The sequence below is a fragment of the Chiloscyllium plagiosum genome, unplaced genomic scaffold, assembly GCF_037043375.1.
Source record: "Chiloscyllium plagiosum isolate Xiang-an unplaced genomic scaffold, Cpla_swu_hap1 HiC_scaffold_9, whole genome shotgun sequence".
Taxonomy (NCBI): Eukaryota; Metazoa; Chordata; class Chondrichthyes; order Orectolobiformes; family Hemiscylliidae; genus Chiloscyllium; species Chiloscyllium plagiosum.
Window position 1 is genome coordinate 79395124 of NW_028270147.1, and position 25702 is coordinate 79420825.

The 25702-nt window shown below is 39.5% G+C and overlaps 1 protein-coding gene across 1 annotated transcript in view; it reads right to left on the minus strand.

Annotated features, from left to right (window-relative positions):
* cdc73 (cell division cycle 73, Paf1/RNA polymerase II complex component, homolog (S. cerevisiae)) overlaps positions 1–25702 on the minus strand; it is a 330083-nt gene that overhangs the window by 247965 nt on the left and 56416 nt on the right. The window contains exons 8-9 of the mRNA XM_043699805.2: positions 13181–13279; positions 12430–12508 (exon numbers count right to left, since the gene is read on the minus strand). Of these exons, the coding sequence (XP_043555740.1) occupies positions 12430–12508; positions 13181–13279 (178 nt within the window). The remainder of the gene's footprint in view (positions 1–12429; positions 12509–13180; positions 13280–25702) is intronic.

The following is a 25702-nucleotide window of genomic DNA, read 5'->3' on the forward strand; positions in this document are numbered from 1 at the left end:
TGGATGGGTATATGAATAGGAAGGGTTTGGAGGGATATGGGCCGGGTGCTGGCAGGTGGGACTAGATTGGGTTGGGATATTTGGGCAGTATAGATGAGTTGAACCAAAGGGTCTGTTTTCATGCTGTACCTCTATGACTCTACTAGGGATGACCTTGGTAATATTATTCATCATCAATGACCTTGCATTTAATATTCACTTTCAACAATTTTGGCACTTTCCAAAAGAAAGTGACAATCGATGTAGTCAATTTAGAAGACACTTGATCAAGGTTGCAGCAACCAACTTTTGTAGCAAGGACACACACAAACAACACACACCAATGCAATAAAGAGCTGTTTTTTTTTTAAATACAGTGCCGGTTGCAAAATAAATATTAGCTAAAACCTGGAAGTTTCCACTTCTCCAACTCTTCTCACCTCAAACCCCTGCCACCACCCCATTCATCTTCAAATAATATCATGGGAATCTACTAATGTCCTGCTGAATAACATTTCAGCCAAAAGTGAAACTTCAGTGCAATATGCTGTCAAAACAGTACTGACTGCATTGAAGTACCCATCTAGCATTTGTGCTCATGAGTGGTGTCAGGTCCATGACTGCTAAGCTCAACAGTGAATGAACTATCGCAAAGCCAGGGTCAACACCAAATGTAATGAATTAATAATTAAATTGAATAATGTCTTAAGTAAATAAAAAAGACAACATTTAATTACAAGTATGCAATATTATTGTAATTTTAGTGTAATCAAGATTCAGTCACTACAAAGTATATCTCGAAGAGAAAACAGCACATTTAATTTTGCTTGCTTTTCATCACATTTATCTATCATTACATCAATAGTAATTGTATTTGCATACAGCCTTTAATATAGTAAAACACACCAAGTTGATTCACAGAATTAATTTAAATTTGACAGACAAATAGACAGAAGGTAACAAACATCTTGGTCAAAGACATAGCATGAAAATTGGAAAGACGGAAAAGTTTCGCATTTGAGGTGAGAAGAGTTGGAGAAGTGGAAATTTAAAAATTAGAACTGCACTGAGCTAATGGAGGGCACAGCAGTAAACCATAGATTAAGGAGAAACGGACATGCAAGAGGTCAGAACTGAAGACTGCAGAGGTTTTAAGAAGTTTAGAGATGACAAGGCCATAGAGGAACATGACAACAAAAAAAGGAATTCTAAAAAGCAAGGTACGGCTGTACCAAACACCAATTCTGTTCAGCCAGAGATGAAGGATGTGCATGTTAGGATATGCGTAGCTGAGTTTTGCATTGAGCTCGAGCTTTCAAAAGGTGCAAGGTGCAAGGCAGACTAGGAGAGCGCAACAAAATAATCCAATCTAAAGGTAACAAAAGCATGAAGATTTATTTCCGTGGGACTTGAGATGAGTCATAGGCAAAGAATGTCAGCATTAGAGAGAAAACAGAAACAAGGACCAGGAATAAACCACTGGCTCTTCAAAATTAGAGTGGTGCTGGAAAAGCACAGCAGGTCAGGCAGCATCCGAGGAGTAGGAAAATCGATGCTTCAGGCAAAAGTCTTTTATCAGGAAGGCTTTTGCCCAAAACATCAATTTTCCTGCTACTCGGATACTGCCTGACCTGCTGTGCTTTTCCAGCACCACTCTAATCTTGACTCTAATCTCCAGCATCTGCAGTACCCACTTCTGCCTCATTTGCTCTTCAAGTCTGCTCTGCCATTCAATTTGGTCATGGTTGATCCTCTATCTCAAAGCCATATTCTCACTTTCTCTCCATATCTCTTGATGCCTTTTTTTAAGTCTCTCTATGTTTAAATAGCAATCTGCCTTTTGATTCAACTTCGTAAAGTGCATAACATCATAATTTCCAACATTAAACTTTATCTACCAAGGTTTTACTCACTCATTGAACCTACCAATATTCTTTGAGGATTCTGGATGCCCTCATTTCAACATCCCTTCACACCTATTGCTGTATTGTCAGTAAATATGAATATATCACACACTTCCCCCTCCTCCAAGTCATTAATATCCATAGGAAGTAACTGAGATAATTGGCACTCCTAATCATCTTTGAAACTGAAAGAGACCCATTAATCCTGACTGTCTTCTTTGCATTAACCAATCCTCATTTCGTGCAAATACATTACCCCAATCCTATAAACTCCTACGTCATGCAATAGCTATTTACAGTATGTGGCACCCCATCAAATGCCTTCTGGAATTGCCCTTTATCATCTCTGCTTGTTATATTCTTAAGAACTCACATAAATTTGACAAACATAATTTCTCTTTCACAAAACTATGGTGACTCTGTGTTAAGCTAAATGTCTTGCTCTTTCTTTCTTAGTGGACTACAGAATTTTTAGAAGGACAAACGTTAGACTAACTGGCCTTTAATTATCTGCTTTCTTTCCGTCCCTTTTCCCTCCAAGAGTCACATACTCGTTTCAGCTACTCTCTTCCTTTTTATTTACCAATAGAAACTCTTGCTGTTTGTTTTTAATATTTTTTTCTCAATTAACTTGCATAATCAATTTTTCCCCCTTCTCATTAGCATTTTAACTATCGAAATGCTGATTTCTAAAAACTCCACAATCCATTCGCCTATCACATCCTTTTTGCCAATTTACATATCTTAAGATTTTCATTGGATGCACTCCTTGACCATCTTTGTTAACCATGGATGGTTCATCCTTATCATCATGTCCTTTTTATCAGAATAAATCTTTGCTAGATCTTTGTAAAATATCTGCTTAAACGTTTGCCACTGCTCATCTACTAACCATCCCTTAAAATCTATTTAACCAGCCTGTTCGAGACAGTTTTCTTCATAATTCTGCAATTGTCAGAATTAAAGTTGAGGACACTGGTTCGAGAACCAAGTTGCTTACACTCAAAACAAATCTGAGATTTTATTATGTTGTAATCTCTACCTCCTAGAGCAACCTTAACTCTATCATAGTACTCAATCTAAAATAGTCTGCTCCCAGATAAATTCTGCATCTTAGTACGATAAGAAACAAACCCTTATGTATGCCCATGTTTCATCAGTATGCAGATTAAAAATCATCCATGATAATTATTGTTCCCTGCTTACATGCCTCCATTGCTTCTCATTTTATACTTTGCGCTACAGTGAGATTATAAGGGCACATTAATGCTCCCACCTGTGACTTCTTTCCCCTGCTATTCCTATTTCCACCCAAATAGATTCCACATCACAATCTATTGTAGCTATATCACTACTCGTGACCACAGATACCTTCTTTTATTAACCATACAACCCCAACTCCTTTCCTTTTTTAGCCAGTCATGCAGAACATCAGTTAGTTGGTCACCCTGAAACCATATCTTTGTTATCAGTATAAAGTCATATTCAGGTTATATCTTGTTACAAACACTGCATGCATTCTGATAAAGAACCATAAGCTTTGATTTTTTTTTCCTGATGAAGAGCTTTTGCCCAAAACGTAGAGGTTTTCTTGCTCCTTGAATTCCCATGCATGTCTCTGTTTGGCTTGCCCTAGGATGGTTATGTTGTCCCAGTGGAATCGGTGTCCTTCATTATCTGTTTGTAAGGATACAAGTGATAGCTGGTCAAGACTCTTGGTGGCAATTTGGTGCTCGTGTACTTTTCTGTTTGCCCTATGCTGTGCTTTTGGCAGTCTTTACATGGCATTTTGTATGTAACGTGTCTCTGCTGTGGGTATGGGATCCTTTATACTTGTTAGTAGTTGTTGTATTTTGATGGTTGGTTTGTGGACTACCATGATATCCAGGTGTCGGACTGGCCTAGAGGTCATTTCTGATAAGTTCTTAATATATGGCAGCATGGCGACTGTACCAAGATGTGTTGTGTCTTTCTGTTGTGGTCTGTCATGTCGGTACCGACAAACGACCCTTTTTTGGGTATGTTATTTCTGAAGATGTGTAGGTGGTGTTCTTTCGCTTTGAGCAGCTCTGTGTGCTGCATTGTGCTGTGGGTCACTTGAACAATGTTCTGATGCAGTTCCATTTGTGGGTGTTGGGATTGTAGCTGTTGTAGTTGAGTACTTGGCCTGTGCAGGAAGCCTCCCTGTATATGCTGGTCTGGAACTCCCCATTGCCCCTTGTGTTCGATCATTCCTGCCAGGAAGGGGAGTCAGTTGTTGTTGTCTTCTTGCTTGGTGAATTTTATGCTGGTGAGGATGTTTTTTTTAATGAGTTTATCGGTTTCCTCGAGCTGCGGGCATTTTCTAATGATAAACGTGTCATTTACATAGCGAAACCACAACTCAGGCTGGATATTTGGCACTGCTGTCCATTCTCGGCTTTACATGACAACTCCTGCTATTAATCTTGATGTCGGTGATCCCATGGGTGTTCCGTTGATTTGTTTGTATACCTGGACATTGAAGATGAAGTGGGTCGTGAGGCACTGATCTAGTAGTTTGAGGATGCTGTCTTTGCCTGCATTCCTGGTCCTTTGAGTAGTGAGGTTAGTGTTTCCTTGGCTAAGGAGGTATCTGTGGAGGTGAACAGTGCTGTCACCTCGAAGGAGACCATGATCTTGTCCTCGTCTATTTTGGTGTCCTTGATGACGTTGAAGAATTCTTGGGCAGAATGAATGAAGTGGGTTGAGTTGTCCACTAGGTGTTTTAGTCTTTGATGCAGTTCGTTAGCTAGTCTGTATGTTGATGTTCCTGGAAGTGAAACTATGGGAGTGAGGGTGCCTCTCATTTGTGTACATGGGAGATTCCATAGAGGCGGTGTGTATTGGATCCCTGTGGCTTCATTTTTCTTGGAAATCTGTCGTATTAAATCTATTCAAGACGAGAGGAATGATCAGGATAACCATGTAGCGATTTGTTAGTTGTCGTATTGGTATATGTCAGTATCTGCTAGCAGTGTGTTCGCTTTTTCTATGTATTGTGTATTCAGTATGTTAATTTCTCCAGTCTTGCATAGATTTATCAGGCTAACCGTGTAGCAATTTTTCAGTTGTTATGTTGGGTCATAGAGATGTACAGCATGGAATCAGGCCCTTCGGTCCAACCCGTCCATGCCAACCAGATATCCCAATCCAATCTAGTCCCACCTGTCAGCACCCGGCCCATATCCCTCCAAACCTTCCTATTCATATACCATCCAGATGCCTTTTAAATTTTGCAATTGTACTCGCCATTACCGCTTCCTCTGGCAGCTCATTCCATACACGTACTACCCTCTGCGTGAAAAAGGTGCCCCTTAGGTCTCTTTTATATCTTTTCCCTCTTACCCAAAACCTACGCCCTCTAGTTCTGGACTCCCCAACTCCAGGGAAAAGATCTTGTCTATTTATCCTATCCATTCCCCTCAATTTTGTAAACTTCTATAAAAGGTCACCCCCTCAGCCTCCAATGCCCCAAGGAAAACAGCCCCAGCCTGTTCAGCCTCTCCCTATAGCTCAAATCCTCCAACCCTGGCAACATCATTCTAAGTATTTTCTGAACCCTTTCAAGTTTCACAACTTCTTTCTGATAGGAAGGAGACCAGAATTGCACACAATATTGCAAAAGTGACTAACCAGTGCCCTGTACAGCCGCAACATGACCTCCTAACTCTTGTACTCAATACTCTGACCAATAAAGGAAAGCATACCAAATGCCTTCTTCACCATCTTATCTACCTACGACTCCACTTTTAAGGAGCTATGAACCTGCACTCCAAGGTCTCTTTGTTCAGCAACACTCCACAGAACCTTACCATTAAGTGTATAACCTAGCTGAAAATGTGTTGCTGGAAAAGCGCAGCAGGTCAGGCAGCATCCAAGGAACAGGAGAATCGACGTTTCGGGCATAAGCCCTTCTTCAGGAGGGCTTATGCCGTCCATTATACACTTTCTCCATTAAGTGTATAAGTCTTGCTAAGATTTGCTTTCCCAAAATGCAGCACCTTACACTTATCTGAATTAAACCCCATCTGCCACTTCTCAGCCTATTGGCCCATCTGATCAAGATCTCTGAGGTAACCCTCTTCGCTGTCCACTACACCTCCAATTTTGGTGTCATCTGCAAACTTACTAACTGTATCTCTTAAACTCACATCCAAATCATTTATATAAATGATGAAAAGTAGAGGACCCAGCACCGATCCTTGTGGCACTCCACTGGTCACAGGCCTACAGTCTGAAAAACAACCCTCCACCACCACCCTCTGTCTTCTCCCTTTGAGCCGGTTCTCTATCCAAATGGCTAGTTCTCCCTGTATTCGTGAGATCTAACCTTGCTAACCAGTCTCCCATGGGGAACCTTGTCGAACTTTTTACTGAAGTCCATATAGATCACATCTACCGCTCTGCTCTCATCAATCCTCTTTGTTACTTCTTCAAAAAACTCAATCAAGTTTGTGAGACATGATTTGCCACACACAAAGCCACGTTGACTATCCCTAATCAGTCCTCGTCTTTCCAAATACATGTACATCCTGTCCCTCAGGATTCCTTCCAAGAACTTGCCCCCCACCACGGACATCAGGATCACTGGTCTATAGTTCCCTGGCTTGTCCTTACCACCTTCCTTAAACAGTGGCACCACATTAGCCAACCTTCAGTCTTCTGGACCTCACAAATATCTCAGTAAGAGGCCCAGAAATCACTTCCCTAGCTTCCCACAGAGTTCTAGGCTACACCTGATCAGGTCCTGAGGATTTATCCACTTTTATGCATTTCAAGACATCCATCACTTCTGCCTGCGTAATATGGACATTTTGAGATGTCACCGTCTATTTCCCCACATTCTATATCCATGCCCTTTTCCACAGTATATACCTTTGCAAAATATTTGTTTAGTATCTCTCCCATTTTCTGCAGCTCCACACAAAGGCTACCTTGCTGATCTTTGAAGGGCCCTATTCTCTCCCCAGTTACCCTTTTGTCCTTAATGTATTTGTAAAAACTCGTTGAATTCTCCTTAATTCTATTTGCCAAAGCTAACTCATGTCCCCTTTTTGCCCTCCTGATTTCCCTCTTAAGTATACTCCTACTACTTTTATACTCTAAGGATTCGCTCCATCTATCCTGTCTATACCTTACATATGCTTCCTTCTTTTTCTTAACCAAACCCTCAATTTCTTTAGTCATCCAGCATTCCCTATACTTACCAGCCTTTCCTTTCACTCCATCACGAGTATATTTTCTCTGAACTCTCGTTATCTTATTTCTGAAGGCTTCCCATTTTCTAGGCATCCTTTACCTGCGAACATCTGCCCCCAATCAGCTTTTGAAAGTTCTTGCCTAATACCGTCAAAATTGGCCTTTCTCCACTTTAGAACTTCAGCTTTTAGATCTGGTCTATCCTTTTCCATCACTATTTTAAATCTAATAGAATTATGGTCGCTGCTCCCTCACTGATACCTCAGTCACCTGCCTTGCTTTATTTCTGTAGTAGGTACATCTACATCTACATCCGTTGCCATTTGTTGGTAGGGGCCAGTATGCTTGTAGTGTGTTTGCTTTCTCTAGGTGTTGTGCTGTATTCAGTATGACGGTCATGCGCCCTTTGTCTGCTGGTAGGATTACAATTATTTGTCCCTCCTGAGTCTTAGGGCTTTCCTGTTTTGTGTGTTGAGGGTATGTCCTTCTCTCTTTCTCTGTGCTTGTAATTCAGTCCTCATACCAGTGCGGCTTTTTTGGTGTCTGTTAATGGTCGAATATAGTTATTGGACGCAAACTCGACCAATCATGAATAGATCACTACACTACAGGTAGCCAGCTCCACTGGTAGGATTAGACTGTTTTTGTCCTTCTACGGCTTTCCTTTCTTGTGTTGAGGGTGTCTCCTTCTCTCTCTACTTAACACTGGGGTCACTGTCTGCCTGATGGGCTGTTGGGTTTCCCTTGCGAGTCCGTTGTTCTTCAGAGTGACTTTTAATGCTGCCAGGAAACCCATTTTATTGGCATCACTGTGTTTGTAATTCAGTCCACGCACCAGTGCAACTTTTTCGGTGTCTGTTAAAGGTCGGTCTGACAGGTTCTTTATCCAATGTCTGATTTGTCAGCATTGATGTTGTGGGCGAGTTTGGACAATTTCTCCTGTAGGGCAAGTCTTTTCTTTCTCTTGGTTTTCTGTTGTTTCATGGAGGTGGTTACGTCTAATGTTGTGATCCATTCATGGTTGGTCGAGTTTGAGAGAGATAAAACCTTCTAATCCTACCAGCAGACAGAGGGTGCATGACTGTCATACTGAATACACAATACATAGAGAAAGCGAACACACTGCTAGCAGATACGGACATATACCAACACGACAACTGAAAAATCGCTACATAGTTATCCTGATCATTCCTTGAGTAGATTTAACAAGACAGATTTCCAAAAAAAAATGAAGCCACAGAGATACAATACACACCGCTTCTATGGAGTCCCCCATGTACACAAACTAGAGGCACCCTCAGACCCATAGTTTCACTTCCAGGAACATTGACATTCAGACTAGCCAACAAACTGCATCAAAGACTAAAACATCTAATGGACAACTCATCCCACTTCATTCATTCTGCCCAAGAATTCTTCAACATCACCAAGGACACCAAAATAGACGAGGACAAGATCATGATCTCCTTCGAGGTGACAGCACTGTTCACCTCCACAGATACCTCCTTAGCCAAGGAAACACTAACCTCACTACTCAAAGGACCAGGAATGCAGGCAACCTACAACACCAACACCATCAGCAAAGACAGCATCCTCAAACTACTGGATCAATGCCTCACGAACCACTTCATCTTCAATGTCCAGGTATACAAACAAATCAACGGAACACCCATGGGATCACCGACATCAGGATTAATAGCAGATGCTGTCATGCAAAGACTAAACTGGACAGCAGTGCCAACTATCCAGTCTAAGCTGTGGTTCCGCTATGTAGATTACATCTTTGTCATTAGAAAATGCACACAGTTCGAGGAAACCAATCAACTCGTAAAAAAAATCCTCACCAGCATAAAATTCACCAAAGAAGAGAACAACAACTGACTCCCCTTCCTGGCAGAAACGACTGAACACAAGGGGCAATGGGGAGTTCCAGACCAGCATATACAGGGAGGCTTCCTGCACAGACCAAGTACTTAACTACAACAGCAACAATCCCAACACCCACAAATGCAGCTGCATCAGAACATTGTTCAAGTGACCCACAGCATACTGCAGCACCCCAGAGCTGCTCAAAGCGAAAGACCACTACCTACACGACTTTGGAAATAACATACTCAAAAAAGGTTCGTCCGCCAGTACCGACACGACAGACTACAACAGATAGACACAACGCATCTTGGTACCGTTGCCATGCTGCCATATATTAAGAACTTATCAGAAATGACCACTCGGCCAGTCCAACACCTGGTTATCACGGTAGCCCACAAACCAAACACCACACGACAACAACTACTAACAAGTATAAAGGATCCCATACTCACAGCCAGCAGGGCCACGTTATACAAAACACCATGTAAAGACTGCCAAAAGCACAACATAGGGAAAACAGGAAGGAAATTAGCCACCAGCACCAAACTGCCACGAAGCGACCTGACCAGTTATCACTTGCATCCTTACACACAGATAATGAAGGACACCAATTCCACTGGGGCAACGTAACCATCCTAGGACAAGACAAACAAGATATGCACGGGAATTCCTGGAACCCTTCCATTCAACCTGGTACTGCATTAACAAACATGTAGAGTTAAACCCCATATACCAACCACTAAGAAACGGAACCAGCAACAAAACCAAAATGACTCTACCAACCCCAGCAGACCCAGACACCCAAATAGCAAGCTGGAAAGAACACCAAAGCTTCACCGGAAGGGCACTGATAATGTTACCAGGAATGGTGACGAAACTTCTGCGAACAAACTTACCAGCTCAGTGAGCAAATCAACAACTTCATCCACAACCTGAGCTACAAATCTTCTTGATTTCTCTGATTCCCTAACTATGCTATCTTTCACTGATATAATATTTTTCTTGCTTATCCCCATTTGAATGACACTCCGAATCACAGTACAGTGGTCAGTTCACTTATCCTCCTTGCAGTGTGAGCCCTCATCTACCCCAGAAGCAAGAATTATGTACCTATTAGACAAGGGCATTTGTTGAGTCTCCTCCAACGCCACATGCTGTATTCCAATTCCTGCATCGCTCACAGTTAAATCCTCCTGCCCTAACTGCAGACCATATTTGATATAAATAATCACAGCTGAATAACTGTCTCCTGAAAGTATCCAGCTGAGTCTCCCCATCCCTGATGTGTTGCAGCATCTACTGTTCAGATTCCAGTTCATCAATTTTGAGCCAAAAGTCCTCAAGCAGCCAACCTTTGCAGATATGATCACTGTGAATCACACGTGCATCCACTAGCACTCATATCCTTCAGCTGCAATACATCGACCACCAAGTCATCTCTATTCTATTTAATTAAATAATTTAGATGTTGAATATTTTAAAAATAAATTTCCTAACCGTATTTTTCAAGCAAGCTGCTCACTTGCAGGAAAATATTTGAAATGGTCAATAAACATACTGCCAATACACCAAATTATTTCAACAAATCTTTTATATGATTTTCTAAGTTTAAAACACAAATGATGTCCTCGCAAATGCAATTTTTCAAACTTTCCATTTGAATAGTCTGCAGACCTTCAAACAACATGAATGCTTAATTCATGAGAAAGCTTACTTTGAATCAAAAATCTCCTGCAAAGTCAATGTTTAATTCTTGAAAAACCCTGCATTTAAACAGGCTTTTCCAAATTGGAATAAGGATCTATACCATCAAGTGCAATATGGTATTCAATCAATGATATGCAAATGTTTAGCTTTGCTTCACTTCCTCAAAAAAACTTTGTAAACAGCCTTAAAAGCATTATGCAAAAATTATATTGCTATAATATAATCAGAAGTACCCGGCTCCCCAATATAGGGGAACAGATTTGAAATTAAGGATTAATCCAGTGTGGCATCTGGATCCCTGATAATTGTTATCCCTTCCATACTTTACACTTCCAAGAATCTTAGGAATAAAAATCCATAAAGCCCGTAGGTCCTCTTCTGTACTGCAGCATTTGCTGTTTGTATTTCACATTTCCAGAAACAGCATTATTTTGCTTTTGAACATCATAAATTTATCATAATCTCCCAGTTTTTGCAGCTTTATTTCAAAAGCCCTAGGTACCATACATCTTATTTACCTTTGTACTTTCAACAGATTATTGCACATTACCAAGCATTTCTCTATTGTTGCACTCTTCCATTGAAATTGGATCATTTGCTACCTTTCAGGACTCCTCATTCTTCCAACAATATCAATTACATTCAAACAATCTTACCAATTGAAAAGTTTATAAATCATTTTATGGACAAAGTCTTTCTGATCAATTTATGTGTTGATTTATCTGTAATTTCTACAATAACCAACTTATATAGCACTTGAACTTAACTCTTCATTTATCATTTTACTGATAATGTGTCACTGAAAACCAGTTCCTCATGAGAGAGGTGTTAAATATAATAAATTATATAAAGGATATAGTGTATTGAAAGCCACTGCAATCAAATAGTTATTCCTGAAAACAGAAGACACTAAACTGTTTGAACTTTCTCAAACTGGCAAAATTAATTTGCTATTATGACTCTGCAATTATTCGACACTGGGGACAATCACTATCTTGGCCAAATTCTGAAGACTGATGCTAAAATATTGATGAAAGATATTTTCTGCAGCAATTATTGAACATTCCAATTTATACATCTTTGACCAACAAATAATTCCACAAGCTAATCAGAGACGCGTACTGGGACAAAGAGAAACCAGATATATCATCACAAAATGTGAAAGTGATTTTATCTTATTTGCTAGAAGACATTAAAACAAAATAATTTTCTGTCAAGTCAAACATGCTTGCCTATAATCTTGTCACAAATTTTTGACAGACTTAATTAAATGTACAAAATTTCATAAGTACTGATGTATCACAAAAAATTAACATTGGCTCTCCCTTCAACCTACATACTGAATATAATTAAGGATGGAAATTAATGAGGGTTCAAGACATCGGATATATTCAGCAGTATTTAAGATTCCTGTAACTTTTCCACAATTCAAGTCAAATACTTTATTTGCCTAAGCATAAACAAACTATTGAACACCACACACTTGAAGTGAAGTTACTTAAAATATCAAGTTGAGTTGCAACTTGATATTTTAAGTAACTCTTATTTTTGATTTTACTTCACGGATTTAAATTTTATACTGCCACATAAATGGTATTTCTTTGATCATTACCTGGTGACTGCCAATCCATTTAACTGAAGGAACAAATACTTCTATGGCCCAAACAGAAATCTAGAAAGTCTCTCAACTTTTCCTTTTTGAGGATTTGGAGTGGGGCAAGAGTGTGTACATTTAATAATACTTATTTACCTTCCTTCTTTGCAAATCTTTCCTGATCATATCTGTTGTATGCCGCTGGAATAGGCTGTTTATTTCGCAATGCCGGGTCCTGCAACACACAAAATTACACTTATTATCAAGCAACAATTACAAAATTACTCCTTTGAAATGAAACATAAAATTTGCAGGGGGAAAAAGAAAATTGAAGAGGAATACGTTTAACAACTGAGAGTTGAGCAAAGATTCATTCAATAAATGTACAACCATAGGGTTGGTACTATTTGGGTATTAAATACAGAATATACTTTTTTCAAAACTTAAAGGCTATCTGACATGACAAACAATAGATCATAGGATGTTTATAGTACAATATTATAGCATATAAAGGAATTGGCTAAGATTTTTCACATGCACAAATTACTTGCATAGTTCGCATGTTTTCTACGTGAAACTAAATATTTTTGGTGCAAATGATTTATGTTTTACTCTGTTTTAACTTTTTAAGTGGGAAACTGACAATGTGAGACAAAGGCTCTAGTTATCAAAATTGCTGAGACGCGGATTACTTGTACATGAACAGCAGATGCAGCACTAATACAGGTTCACTTTCAAAATCTTATTGCACCATTCTGCCCACCCATTCCCGAGATAACCTTTTGGAAGAGCAGTCCAATTTAATCACAAATCTAAATGATTTGATTTGACCCCTATTTCAAAAATCATTACAACAATTTGTCATATTTTTAAAACATGAAAAGATAATGTGTGTGTTTGTTCTTACCGGTTGTATTACATTTTGTGGGGGTCTCTGTTCTGGTGCTCTTCCTTCCTCCCTAGCTTTTACTGATTGTAAAATTGCAAATATGTTCTTGGAAAAATTCTGAGGGAAGGAAGCAATATAATCAGCGGTGCAACACTCAAGTATACATGGAATACAATAGCATAGCATGCAATTTAATACAAAACTGGTATCTGTGAACGTGACAAAAAAATTATGATTTTGCACAATTGAGAATTAAACTGGACTTCATTCCCTTTCAAAATGTTGTATACTATCAGCTTATATGCAAAAGAATTCTAGAATTTAGATAACACTTTCTTGTGCAGGCCTTTAACTTAAAGCAATTAATCAGAAACACAAAGCTGGCGCATTATAACTGCTGGATAAAGAAATACATTAAGAAGAACATGAAATTGCTCAGGAATTAAGGACATTGATAATCATCGTAGTTGGGCCTGTATACTGAGCTAATGCTCATTATTGTGAGCTCAAGGAGATTAGTAGCACCAAGAGGAATTTGATGCATCTGCTTCTGAGGGGGTAACCTCAGAAGAAAACCAGACTCCAATGAAACGAGTTTGATACAACAGTCGGAAAACAATTAAATCAATGATTACCAAGGTGAAGTCAGGGAAGAAAATAGCAATCTATCTGCAAGTAGTTCAGAGATTTCCAAGGTCACAAAAGAAACCTCATTACACCTTTAAACACAACTGGCTTCAGTCATGTTGAATTTTACTCCCCTTCAGCACAAGGATTATTTTTCTTTTAAAAACTAGACAAGCTTAGAAACAGATTGACATTACATATTTACAAGGATATCTCAAGGACATGAGAAAATGTCAAATGATCAATTTCTATGGTATGGCCAGCCATTTACAATCAAATTAACACATTGATATATGATTCATAATACTTTTAAGTCTGATAAGTGGCTGGTTACGTTTAATATTTTGTTTCATAGCAGTGAAATTGCTGATGCTAATTTTATATTGGACCTCAATGGTTCACAACCAATTCCTACTTTCTTCACCTTAACAATATGTGGTATAACTAAGATCAGTTTGACTAGGAAAGTGCATGAGCACATAACCCACAATTATCCTTGCTAACTAACTATCTAACACTAATTTAAGGCAAATTTATAATTTACCTTTAAAAGAAATTGAAAATACGTTGGTTCATGATTTCAATTGGTAAACTCAATTTATATCTGCATCTCAATCTAAGTTATCAATGACACCACAGAGATGATCCTCATCTGGTCATATTAAAAAGTGATCCAAGTAAGATAATAGCACCAGAAATCACAATATCAATGAAGAATATTAGCTGTCAAATAATTAAACTCAGCTTGAGCCCAAAGTTCAGAAAAACTGAAGGTTACCAGCCAATGATGCATTTTTAGCAGTTAACAAAGAAAGGAGTGAAAAGTTTGAATTAATTGAAATGTTAAAAAGTCCTTAAACAGGGGACAAATGAAAGACTTCTTGAATTCTGAGCACAGGGATGAAAACATTCAGGATCAGCAACAGTAAAAATACAAGCATGATCCTCAATGGATTAACGGAAAAAAGAACAAGTCCTGCAGGAAAAAATATGTGACTCATGAGCATAAATTTGTGAACATATCAGAGAACATTAAAAGGATGCCTTGCCTGGGCTGCAGAGCTTTAGTTATAATGAAAGATTGGATAGATTAGAGCAGAGGATACTAGGAGGACTATAATGACTAGAGGAGCATAGAGTAAACGATCAATATTTCAAAAAAAAAATCCAGCTAAATGAAAATTTCTCAGTATTTTAACAGTGAAAGAATGGAAAAGACAAATAGAGAGCTGGAACCTAGAATAAATTAATATTCTTGATGATCACTGGTACAGTTTGAGCATTCTTCATTTTTTTTTTGTCTTGCCCAATGAAAAAGATTACCCTTTGCCTAATGTAAAAGATTACCGGAGTTCGTGCAAATTCCACATTGGCAGTCAACTGAGGGTGGAATTGAACGAGAGTCCCTGGCTGTGAGGCAGCATTGCTATCCACTGAGTTTCCATGCCACCCCATCGGAGTATCCTCCAGTATAAATCACAAGTTATCATACAGGTAAGCAAGTAATTAGGAAAGCTAATAAAATGTTATCATTTATTGCTAGGAAGACTGAACACTAAAGTAGTTATTATTATTCTATCAATAATAATGACCACATGCTTCTGGCTGCCTGCCAGTTCAACAAACCATCGTGATGCCATACCAACATTTCTGTCTGAGTCCTCCTGCAGAGCTCAACACAAGCTGAATGAATAATACCACATCTTCCATCTCGGTTACATCCCTCAGGATTCAGCATTAAGTATAATAATTTAGATCCTGTTCAATATGGGTTGCTCCCAGAACAGCCAATCCACTTTCAACTATACACATTTCTCGTTAGGACTCACTCAGCAGTTACTTCTCTCCTGGCTTACTATCACCAACACCCTAATCATTAGCATAAATACCACCATTTCCCAGCTGCTTTCAGTTCTGATGAAGGGCCACTGGACTCAAAACATTAATGTTGCTTTTCTCTCCACATTTACTGCCAGATCTACTGAGTTCCTCAGTTTTTCTTGTTTTTCTTTCTGGTCTTCAGCATCTGTAGTTCGGTCTATTATTTCACTAAAGTAGGGAGGTTATGCATCTGTCATACAAGACACTGATGCGACTACATGTGGAACTCAGTGTCTTGTATTGCTCACCTCATTTAAAGATGCAGATGTGCGACAAGAAGTTCAAAGGAGATTTTCCAGACTAATACTTGGAATGGATGGGTTGTCTTATGAAGAAACAATGGAAAGGCTAGGTAGTATCTTCTGGAACTAGATGAGTGAGAGGTAATTGAAACACAAAAGATCCTGAAGGCTCTTGATAGAGTGGGTGTGGATGTTTCCTCTAATGAGAGAATATAGAACTTTCACCACTGCTTAAATAAAGGGGGAACATCCCTTTGCACAATGTACCAGGCAAAACTTTCTGAGGGCTCCAAGTCTTTAGAAAGCTGTTCCTGAAAAGTGCGCTATTTTCTTCCTTAAGTGCTTTTCCAGTTTTGCATTAAAAGCATTTATTCTTATTACAACAGTTATCATAGAATCCCTCTAGTGCAGAAAGAGACTATTTAGTATATAAGAGTCTGCACAACCCTTGCAAGAGCAACCCGTCCAGAACTACCATATCTACCAAAGTTAATCCATCTAGACGACACATCCCTGGACACTAGGGCAATTTAGCAAGTCGAATCCACAGAACCTGCAGTTTTGGACTGTGGGAGGAAACCAGTCAACTGGTGTAAATGGTGAAAACATGCAAACTCCACACAGGAAGATAGTCACGCAAGACTGGAATTGCATCCTGGTCACTGGCGCTATAAGACAACGGTGTTAATCACTAAGCCAATGCACCAAGTATGTCTTGTTCTGAATTTTCTTTGCCATTTATTATAGACTCTCATATTTATCACTGTATCTTTACATTTCCCACAAGTGAAATTTTATAGCTACCATTACAGAGACTGGCTTTCAATTACTGAATTATTAACAGAATTTAACAGGTTCTATCGATGTCCCAAAAGATTAGCCTGAGCTCCAGCTTAAGGTTCTGTGACTTTACCACTCATTATATTACCATCTGCCTCCTGTACCTGTTCAAACTGCCTTATTATCTTCAAAAATTCTTGTCAGGTCTCCCGTTAGCCTTCTTTTCTTTCTAAAATAAAAGATGCTCCAGGCTGTTCATTTTTTCCTTTTAAATACAAGAATTGAGAGGCTTTATCATCTTCTTAAACTTTTTTCACACCACATTGTCTCTACAAATAATACGAACACAAGAAACTCTCACTGTCCTCCGAAAACAGCTTGACCAAGGGTCAATGCAAGTTTAACCTGACTTTTCTGATTTCCATTCTGTTCAAGGATGCACTTGGAATGGCAACTCATCTTTTCATTTTCTATTTCAGATCTCCAACATTCGCAATTCTATGTTTTATTTTATATCCACAATTTGGTTTTTTTCCCTCAATGGTGTACTTATTCAGCTGCAGCAGAACAAGAGAAATTCAACTCAGCAAACTATTTCATAATTATAACCATATCCTGAATCTGACTCAGTGCTGCCAATTCTCAGATATTTCCAAATGTTGATGTCCTCAAAGCAGCTGAAACACCAGACACTGGACTGGATATTCTGAGAAGTGGCAATCGCAGTCAGATTGCCACTCCATTCCTACTTCTCTATTTCGTGCTCCACATTTCAAGTAGGAGATTCTGATCATGACTCTTGCAGACTTGTGGAGTGTCCCTGAAATCTAACAAGTCCCTCATAGTGCAAGGTAATTTGGGGATGGCAAAGAATGCCCCTTTGTCAAGGCAGCAGTTGGTGTATTTGGTGCAGTAGATGTCGAGCAGCATAAGTAAGGTAAGAGAGAAGTTAAGGTGCCAGGTACATACATGTAGGCCAGACCAAATGAGGACAGCAGATTTCCTTCCGTAGGATATTAGTGAGCCAGAGGTCTACAGAGTGCTAGGACCCCAGGTATTCACAACATGTATTATATTATTTAGAAGCAGCAGCGAAATGTGCTATCTTTCAAGTTTTAAATGACACGAGTGGACTCGATGGGCCGAATGGACTTACTTCCGCTCCTATGTCTTATAGATACTGGTTGGGAAGGTGAACCATGAACAGGTTACAGAGATGTTTCAGTATGACTTAGACAAGTTGAGTGAGTGGGCAAGTGCGTGGAGGGTAAGTGTAATGGGATTTATTGTAAAGTTATCCACGTTGTTAATAAAAATAACAAGGCAGATTGTCTGAATGCAACAGACTGGGAAAGGGGAAGTGCACCGAAACCTGGGTCTCATTGTACAATCTTTGCCGAAAGAATGCAAGTGGTGAAGAATGCAAACGTTATGTTGACATTCACAGCTCAAGGATTTGAGTACAGGTGCAGGGATATTGCGCAACAACTATACAGGGCTGTGATGACACCACACCCTGTAGTACTCGTACTTTGATTAGATTTGATTACTTACAGTGTGGAAACAGGCCCTTCGGCCCAACCAGTCCACACCGACCCGCTGAAGCGCAACCTACCCAGACTCATTCCCCCACATTCACCCCTTCACCTAACTCTACGGGCAATTTAACATGGCCAATTCACCTAACCTGCACATTTTTGGATTGGGGGTTGAAACCGGAGCACCCGGAGGAAACCCACGCAGACACGGAGAGAATGTGCAAACTCCACACAGAGTGTCGCCTGAGGCGGGAATTGAACCCGGGTCTCTGGCGCTATGAGGCAGCAGTGCCAACCACTGCCACCGTGCCGCTCACTGTACTGTTTTGGTCTTCTTATCGGAGGATGAATGTTCTAGCTTTGGAAGAAGCGAAGAAAAGTTTGCTAGAATTATGCCTGCGATGGCAGGAATGGTGCAAGAAATTAGACTGGATCAGTTTAGACAATATCGACTGAAGTTTAGAATAATAACGGGGTAACCTATAAATTTCTAACAGGACTTGAAAGGGTAAAAGCAAGAAGGATGATCCCCACAACGAGGGAGTCTAGAACCAGGGGTCACAAATGTGACTCCAGATCCACAGCAAGATGGTTGACTCCCAAGTGCCTTCTGAAAGCAAGCCACTCAGTTGCATCAAGCACGATAAAGTTTCAACAGAAAAATGAAACTGGGCAGAGCACCTTGCACTGACATAGGCACCAGAAAAGCAACAACAGCAACAGTTCTATCAACCCTTACTAATATCTGGGGCACAATGCCAAAATTGGGAGAGCTGTTTCAGAAAATCAAGCAACAGCCTGACATAGTCATACTCAAGAAATTGTATCATCTAGATAATGCCCCATACACTAACGTCACCATCCCTGGTGTCCTATCCTACTGGCAGGACAGAACCAGCAGAGGTAATGACACAGTGGTGTATAGTCAGGAGGGAGTCGCCATGCATAGCCTCAACATTGACTCTAGACCCCATGAAGTATCATGGTGTCAAGTTAAACACAAGCAAGGAGACCTCCTGTTGATTACCAAGTTCCACTCTCCCTTAACCGATGAATAGAGTTTGATTTGGATAAATGCAAGGTGTTGTATTTTGGTAATACTAACAAGGGCAGGACTTATATAGTTAACGGTAGAGCCATGGGTAGCGTTGTCAAACAGAGAGACCTAGGAGTTGAGTTCCTTTGAAATTTGCAGCTCAGATAGGCAAGGTAATGAAGGTGGTATTTTGCATACATGTCTTCATTTCGCAGACCAATGAGTATAGGAATTGCATCGTCATGTTGTGATTGAACAGGACATTGGTGAGGCCAGTTTTGGAGGACTGCGTACAGTTCTGGTCGCCCTGCTAAAGGGAGGATATTAGCAAATTGGAGAGGGTTCAGACAAGATTAACAAGGATGTTGCCTGGATCAGAGCGTTTCGGTTATAAGGAGAGGCTGCAACATTTTTCACTGAATGACGAGAGTCTTTCCTCCAGGATAGGGGAGTTCAAAACTAAGGGGCACCTTTTAAGAAATGAGGAGAAAGATTTAGAAGGGATTTGAGGGGCAACATTTTCACAGAGTGGTTCACATGTGGAATGAACTGCCAGAGGAAGTGGTAGATTCAAGTAGAGTTACGACATTGAAAAGGCATTTTGACAGGTACAGGTACAGGTGCATGTACATGAAAGGTTTAGAGGGTGTCAGATCACGGTCCAGTTGGGAGTGGGGGATCTAAGCAGTCTTGGGGAGATGCAGCTGGGGATGTGTGAGTTAAGTTCAGGAATCACTTTAATACTTACCCAGGTGTTGCAGTAGGTTTCTCATTGTCAAATTTCCTGGCTAACTGTTCACATAACTGCACTAGAACCCACCTGAATATATTAAGAATGAGTTAAATTGACAGGTTACTGAGAAAACACAGGAGTAAGCAGATAGCATAGCTCTAAACAAGCTAAATAGTTTCAATGATTCAATTAAAAAGGCCTTGATGGGAAAAAAAACATAAACAAGGGAATAATTCTGAGGTTTATAAATGTAATACATTTGTTGCTAGAAAAGATTAGTAGCAGACCATAACCAAGACAAAAGTAACTTATTCAAACCCCACGATGAGTCTCAGAGGAAATAATAACAGGAACATGACAATATTTTCAAAATAGACTCGAACAGGTAATCACAATGTTTGTTTTAACCTTAACACAAGTATATCAAGATATTTCCAGGTTATTAAGTTAAAAATCACCACAACACCAGGTTATAGTCCAACAGGTTTATTTGGAAGCACTAACTTTCGGAGCACTGCTGTGTCCACAACCACCTGATGAAGGAGAAGGTTGAAAGATCCAAGCCTGGTGATTAATCAGGCTTGAGAACAGACCTGAACCACAGGTGATTAGGCAATGGGAACCAAGCAGCTCAGTTGGATGTAAGAACACTTCTGGATATATAGATGGTGAAAAATCACCATATAACCTGGACTATAACCTGGTGTCATGAGATTTTTGACCTTGTCCAATCAAGTCCAACACCGGCAACTCAGTATATACATAAATAAAAGAACCCTGAGCCGCTCAATACAGAAAAAACTGAAAGTCAGTAAGGCAGATATGATTAGAGTAGACTGATGTTCACAGATAAAAAGACCTCTGACTTGAGAGATGCATTCAAGAGTGTGATGTTCGGAGGCATTTTGTTCTTAAGTGAAGGGTAAGGCTGTAAGATTAAGAAACAAATGGATGAATCAAGATATTGAGGTTTAGTCAAGAACAAAAGAGAACCTTATGTTAGATATAGACAACTTGATTCAATTGAATCTCTTAATCAATACAAAGAGTGTAGGGGCATTCTTGAGAGAGAAATTAGGAAGGCAAAGATGGGATAGGAGACAGAATTGGCAGATCAGGTTAAGGATAATCCAAAGAGATTCTACAAAGGAGAGTAACTAGAGAAAGGGTAGGGGCTTCTTAAAGATCAGAGAGGTCATATCTTTGAGCTGAAACCCAGGAGATGAGAGAGATACTAAATGAATATTCCGCATCAAGAAGATGTGGAGAAAGAAATGGAGTCTTGAGAATGCAGAGAAATAAGCCTTGATGTTTTTAAAACAATTCACATTACAGAAAAGGAAGTTCAGGAGGTCTGGGAGAATATAAAGATGGATAAATCTCCAGGACCTGATCTAATGTATCCCAAAATGTTGTGGAAGTAAGGGAGGAAATTGCAACACCCATACAGAAATATTTGCATCATCTATAGCCATGGGTGAGGTGCCCAATGACTAGAGGGTTGCTAGTGTTGTACCTTTGTTTAAGAAGGGTTTAGGGAGAAGCCTGGGAACTACAGACCTGTGAGCCTGACTTCGATTATGGGTAAATTGTTGGAGGTGATTTTGAAAGATGGGATTCATGAATATTTAGAGGGGCAAGAATTGATTAGAGATAGTCAGCATGGTTTTGTGCGAGGAAAATCGTGTCTCACAAACTTGATTGAGAATTTTGAGGAAGTTATCAGAAAGATTGATAATGGCAGAGCAGTAGGCATCGTTTATTTGGATTTTAGTAAAGCCTGTAACAACATTCCACCTAGTAGACTAATAGTAAAATTAGGTCACATGGGGTTCATGACGAGCTTGCCAATTTGTTACATAATTGACAGCAGGAGACAGAGTGAGTTTTGAGAAGATTTGTAGCTCAGGTTGAGGTTCTGGATATAGATTTGCTCGCTGAGCTGGAAGGTTCGTTTCCAGACGTTTTGTCACCATACTAGCTAACATCATCAGTGAGCCTCCGGATGAAGCACTGGTGGTATAGTCCGCTTTCTATTTATGTGTTTCAGTTTCCTTGAGTTGGTGGCATCATTTCCTGTTCTTTTTCTCAGGGGGTGATAAATGAGATCCAAGTCAATGTATTTGTTGATAGAGTGCTGGTTGGAGTGCCATGTTCCTGGAAGGCTGTTTGGCATGCTTGCCTTCATTGCTCAGACTTCTGACTATTGGAGTTGGGAAGTCATGTTGAGATTGGACTGGACATTGGTAAAACCTCTTCTGGAATATTGTGTCTAGTTCTGGTCACCCAGTTATAGAACAAATATTACCAAGTTGGACAGGTTTCAAAAGAAATTTACCAGGACGTTGCCAGGTATGGAAGGTATGAGTTATAAAGAAAGACTGGATAGGCTGGGACATTTTTCAGTCACGAAGTGTGCCACTAGAAGAGCACAGCCGGTCAGGCTGCATGAGAGCAGGAAAGTCGATGTTTCAACTTTCCCGATGAAGAGCTTATGCTCTAAACATCAACTCCCCTGCTCCTCGGATGCAGCCTGACCAGCTGTGCTTTTCCAGCACCATACATTTTGACTCTGATCTCCAACATCTGCGCACCTCACTTTCTCGTGGGACTATTTTCACTGGAGCATAGAATATTGAGGGGCAATCTGAAAGAAATTTATAAAGAGAGGTATAGATAGAGTTAATGGTAGTTGTCTTATCCCTGGGAGGGGGGAATTTAAGACAAGGGGGCACAGTTTTAGGGTGAGAGGAGAGAGATTTAAAAAAGACATGAGGCAAATTTTCTACAGAGGGTGGTTCATGTGTGGAATGAACTTCCTGAGAAAGTGGACTGTGTGGGTACAATTACAATGTTTAAAAGGCATTTGGATAGATAGATAAATAGGAAAGATTTGTAGGGATATGGTCTAGGAGCAGGCAAGTGGGCCTAGTCTAGTTTGGGATTATGTTCAGCATGAACTAGTTGGACCGAAGGGCCTGTTTCTGCGCCGTATGACTATGAGCATCTCTTCTTTAATAAATTCAGTACACACAGCATATTGAAAAAATCTACATAGAGCATTAAATCCAATGCCTGTAGATGGCACTGTAGTGATCTACATAATAGCTCCATTTTTAGAATAAGGGAATGTAATCCTTTGATTACACAAAATGACCTGACTTACTTTGAAATTTAAGTTCAAGAAAGAGCAAAAGAAATCATAATTTCACTCAAATCACACAAACCTTTGTTTTGTAGTCAGTGGATCAAAAACATGTCAGATTTTGAACCTTATGAACACAGCAGAAGAGTAGAAAAGTTAAAGGTGCTTTCTTTTAAGTACTTGGCATTTCCAAATTCCCATCCCTGTCTAACCTGATAATTCAGCCTTCTGTATTGAACAGTGTAAAGTTTCAATCAACTTTGTTCCACTCGCCCTTCTATTCAACTAATTATGCTTATCCTAAGGTATCTTTTCAGACTCAACCGTTTCTCTTCGTCTAGTATTATCAACAAACTTGACCAAATTGTACAGACCCCAAAAACAAAGAAAATAATTGTAACACTCCAGAAATCTCAGTTACTTATATTGGGTGCCTAAAGGCAATGCTGCGCCTAAATATTTCAATATTATCTACTTTAGTACATCATTCAAATAAATTCAGGAACTTTACATGGAGTTTTTCAAAATACCAGGAGACAGTGGTATGAATAGATCTTAAAGCAGTAGACTTAAATGTGTATATTATCATATTTCACTGTAAATTTCGTTCATAATTACACAAAACATAACCAGGAAATTCAAAGTGATACACAAAGTTTGTATCAAAATTTATTACAGAACGCATTAAAATACACCAAGTGGACAAAACAAAGTGACCACTTCTCATTAATTTTGGAAATTTGCCGAGTGAATTATAGTAAACCCAAATCTTCCAGTCAGCCATCTTCTGGGACTTAAACTGCTTCTTACCAGTTGGACTTCCAATTCCAGCTGATGCAAAAATGGGCCATCACAAACTGTTAAGGGTAAGACCCATGAGTGCAGGATAATCAATTGGTGAGGACACACTAACGTTTTTGTTTTTAAAATGGTACATGCTTCTAGATTCAGGTAGAATTTTAAAGGTGTCAAAACTTGTAATAATTAAGGATGGAGAGGGGCTGGTCAGCCCTGGACATGGTCGCTGTGAAGGGAGCTCCAAATGCAAAGACTTACGTTTAGATTTCACTGCCCTGGACATTGGAAGATTTGGATCCTGGACTCAATTTTAAAAGAGAACAGAAAAAAAACTCCATTGAGTTCAGACTGCACCTTTTTATCTCAATTTTTAAAAAAACTGCTCTCTCAACTACAAGCCTGTTTTTCTATCCATCCGCAGCAAATAAAGCCATGAATAAGATGGGAAAATCAATACCTTCAGACTAAAATGGGCCAAAAGCTGTCACCCTACCTACCTTTTCAATTTATTTCCATAACAATCAATGAAGTTCTTTTGCTCTTGCAAATTGACTTGATAAAATCAGTAGCAGATAGTCACAAATGGGCATTGCCCTGGAATACTTCCAGCTTCTACAGAAATACCTGTTGTATGTTCTGAAATTTCAGCAAGGAAACCAAAACAATTAAGTTTTGTTTTAACTGTTATGATCTGTTTACATTGTCCAAACTTTTTGCACAATTTCTGCAATGACAATGGAATTGAGGGACCAAACATATCTCATATCCAGACTCAAACTTCAAATGAAAACTTGTGCAATTTGTTCCCAAGTGTAGCCCTATCTACATTCAGTTCAGTTGATGGGGGTAACCTACAGTATTTTCAGTTACATGACAAATTTCACAGTAAACATTTAATTTAAAAATTACAAAGTGATGCTGAAAACTCATCAGCTGCAGAAGCCCATGCCCAAATAGAGTAACTACCTCAAAACATTCTTACAATTGACCTCCTGCTCCTTAATCTCCAGCAACTCCTTGTGATAGTCTCTAAGAACACTCAACAACATTCCGTAAAATTCTTAAACATTTTCACCATTGCAGGGATTAAAAGTCTATAAATCCCAAATTCACATTACTTTCACAGCAGTATTTGCTAACCTTCAGACCACATATAACCAGTTTGTACTTCCTATGAAATATTAAGCTATCTTTTACAAATGTTTTGAATTTCTTTGCCCATTATTGGGTAAATACCTTGCAGACTAAGGGCCGCAAACATTTAAATTTTGATTTCATATAACCAAGATCCATTAGGAATTCTTGCAAATGAAAATCTGATTTATTAAATCAATTTTAGAACATAGAACAATGCAGAGTAGAAAAGCCCTTTGGCCTTCAATGTTGCACCAACCTAAGCCCAACCCCCACACTATCCCATCATCAGCCATATACTTATCCAAGATCTATTTAAATGCCCCTAATGTGGCTGAGTTAATTATATTGGCAGGCGAGGCATTCTACACCCTTGCCACTCTCTGAGTAAAGAACCTGCCTCTGACATCTGCCTCAATTTGCAGCTATGCCCCCTTGTACAAGCTGAGATCTTTATCCTAAGAAAGGGACTCTCACTGTTCACCCGATCCAATTTTCTGACCATCTTGTATGTCTCTATCAAATCCCCTCTTAGCCTTCCTCCTACCAATGAGAACAGACCAAAGTCTCTCAGTCTTTCCTCATCAGACCTTTCCTCCAGACAAGGCAACAAATTGGTAAATCTC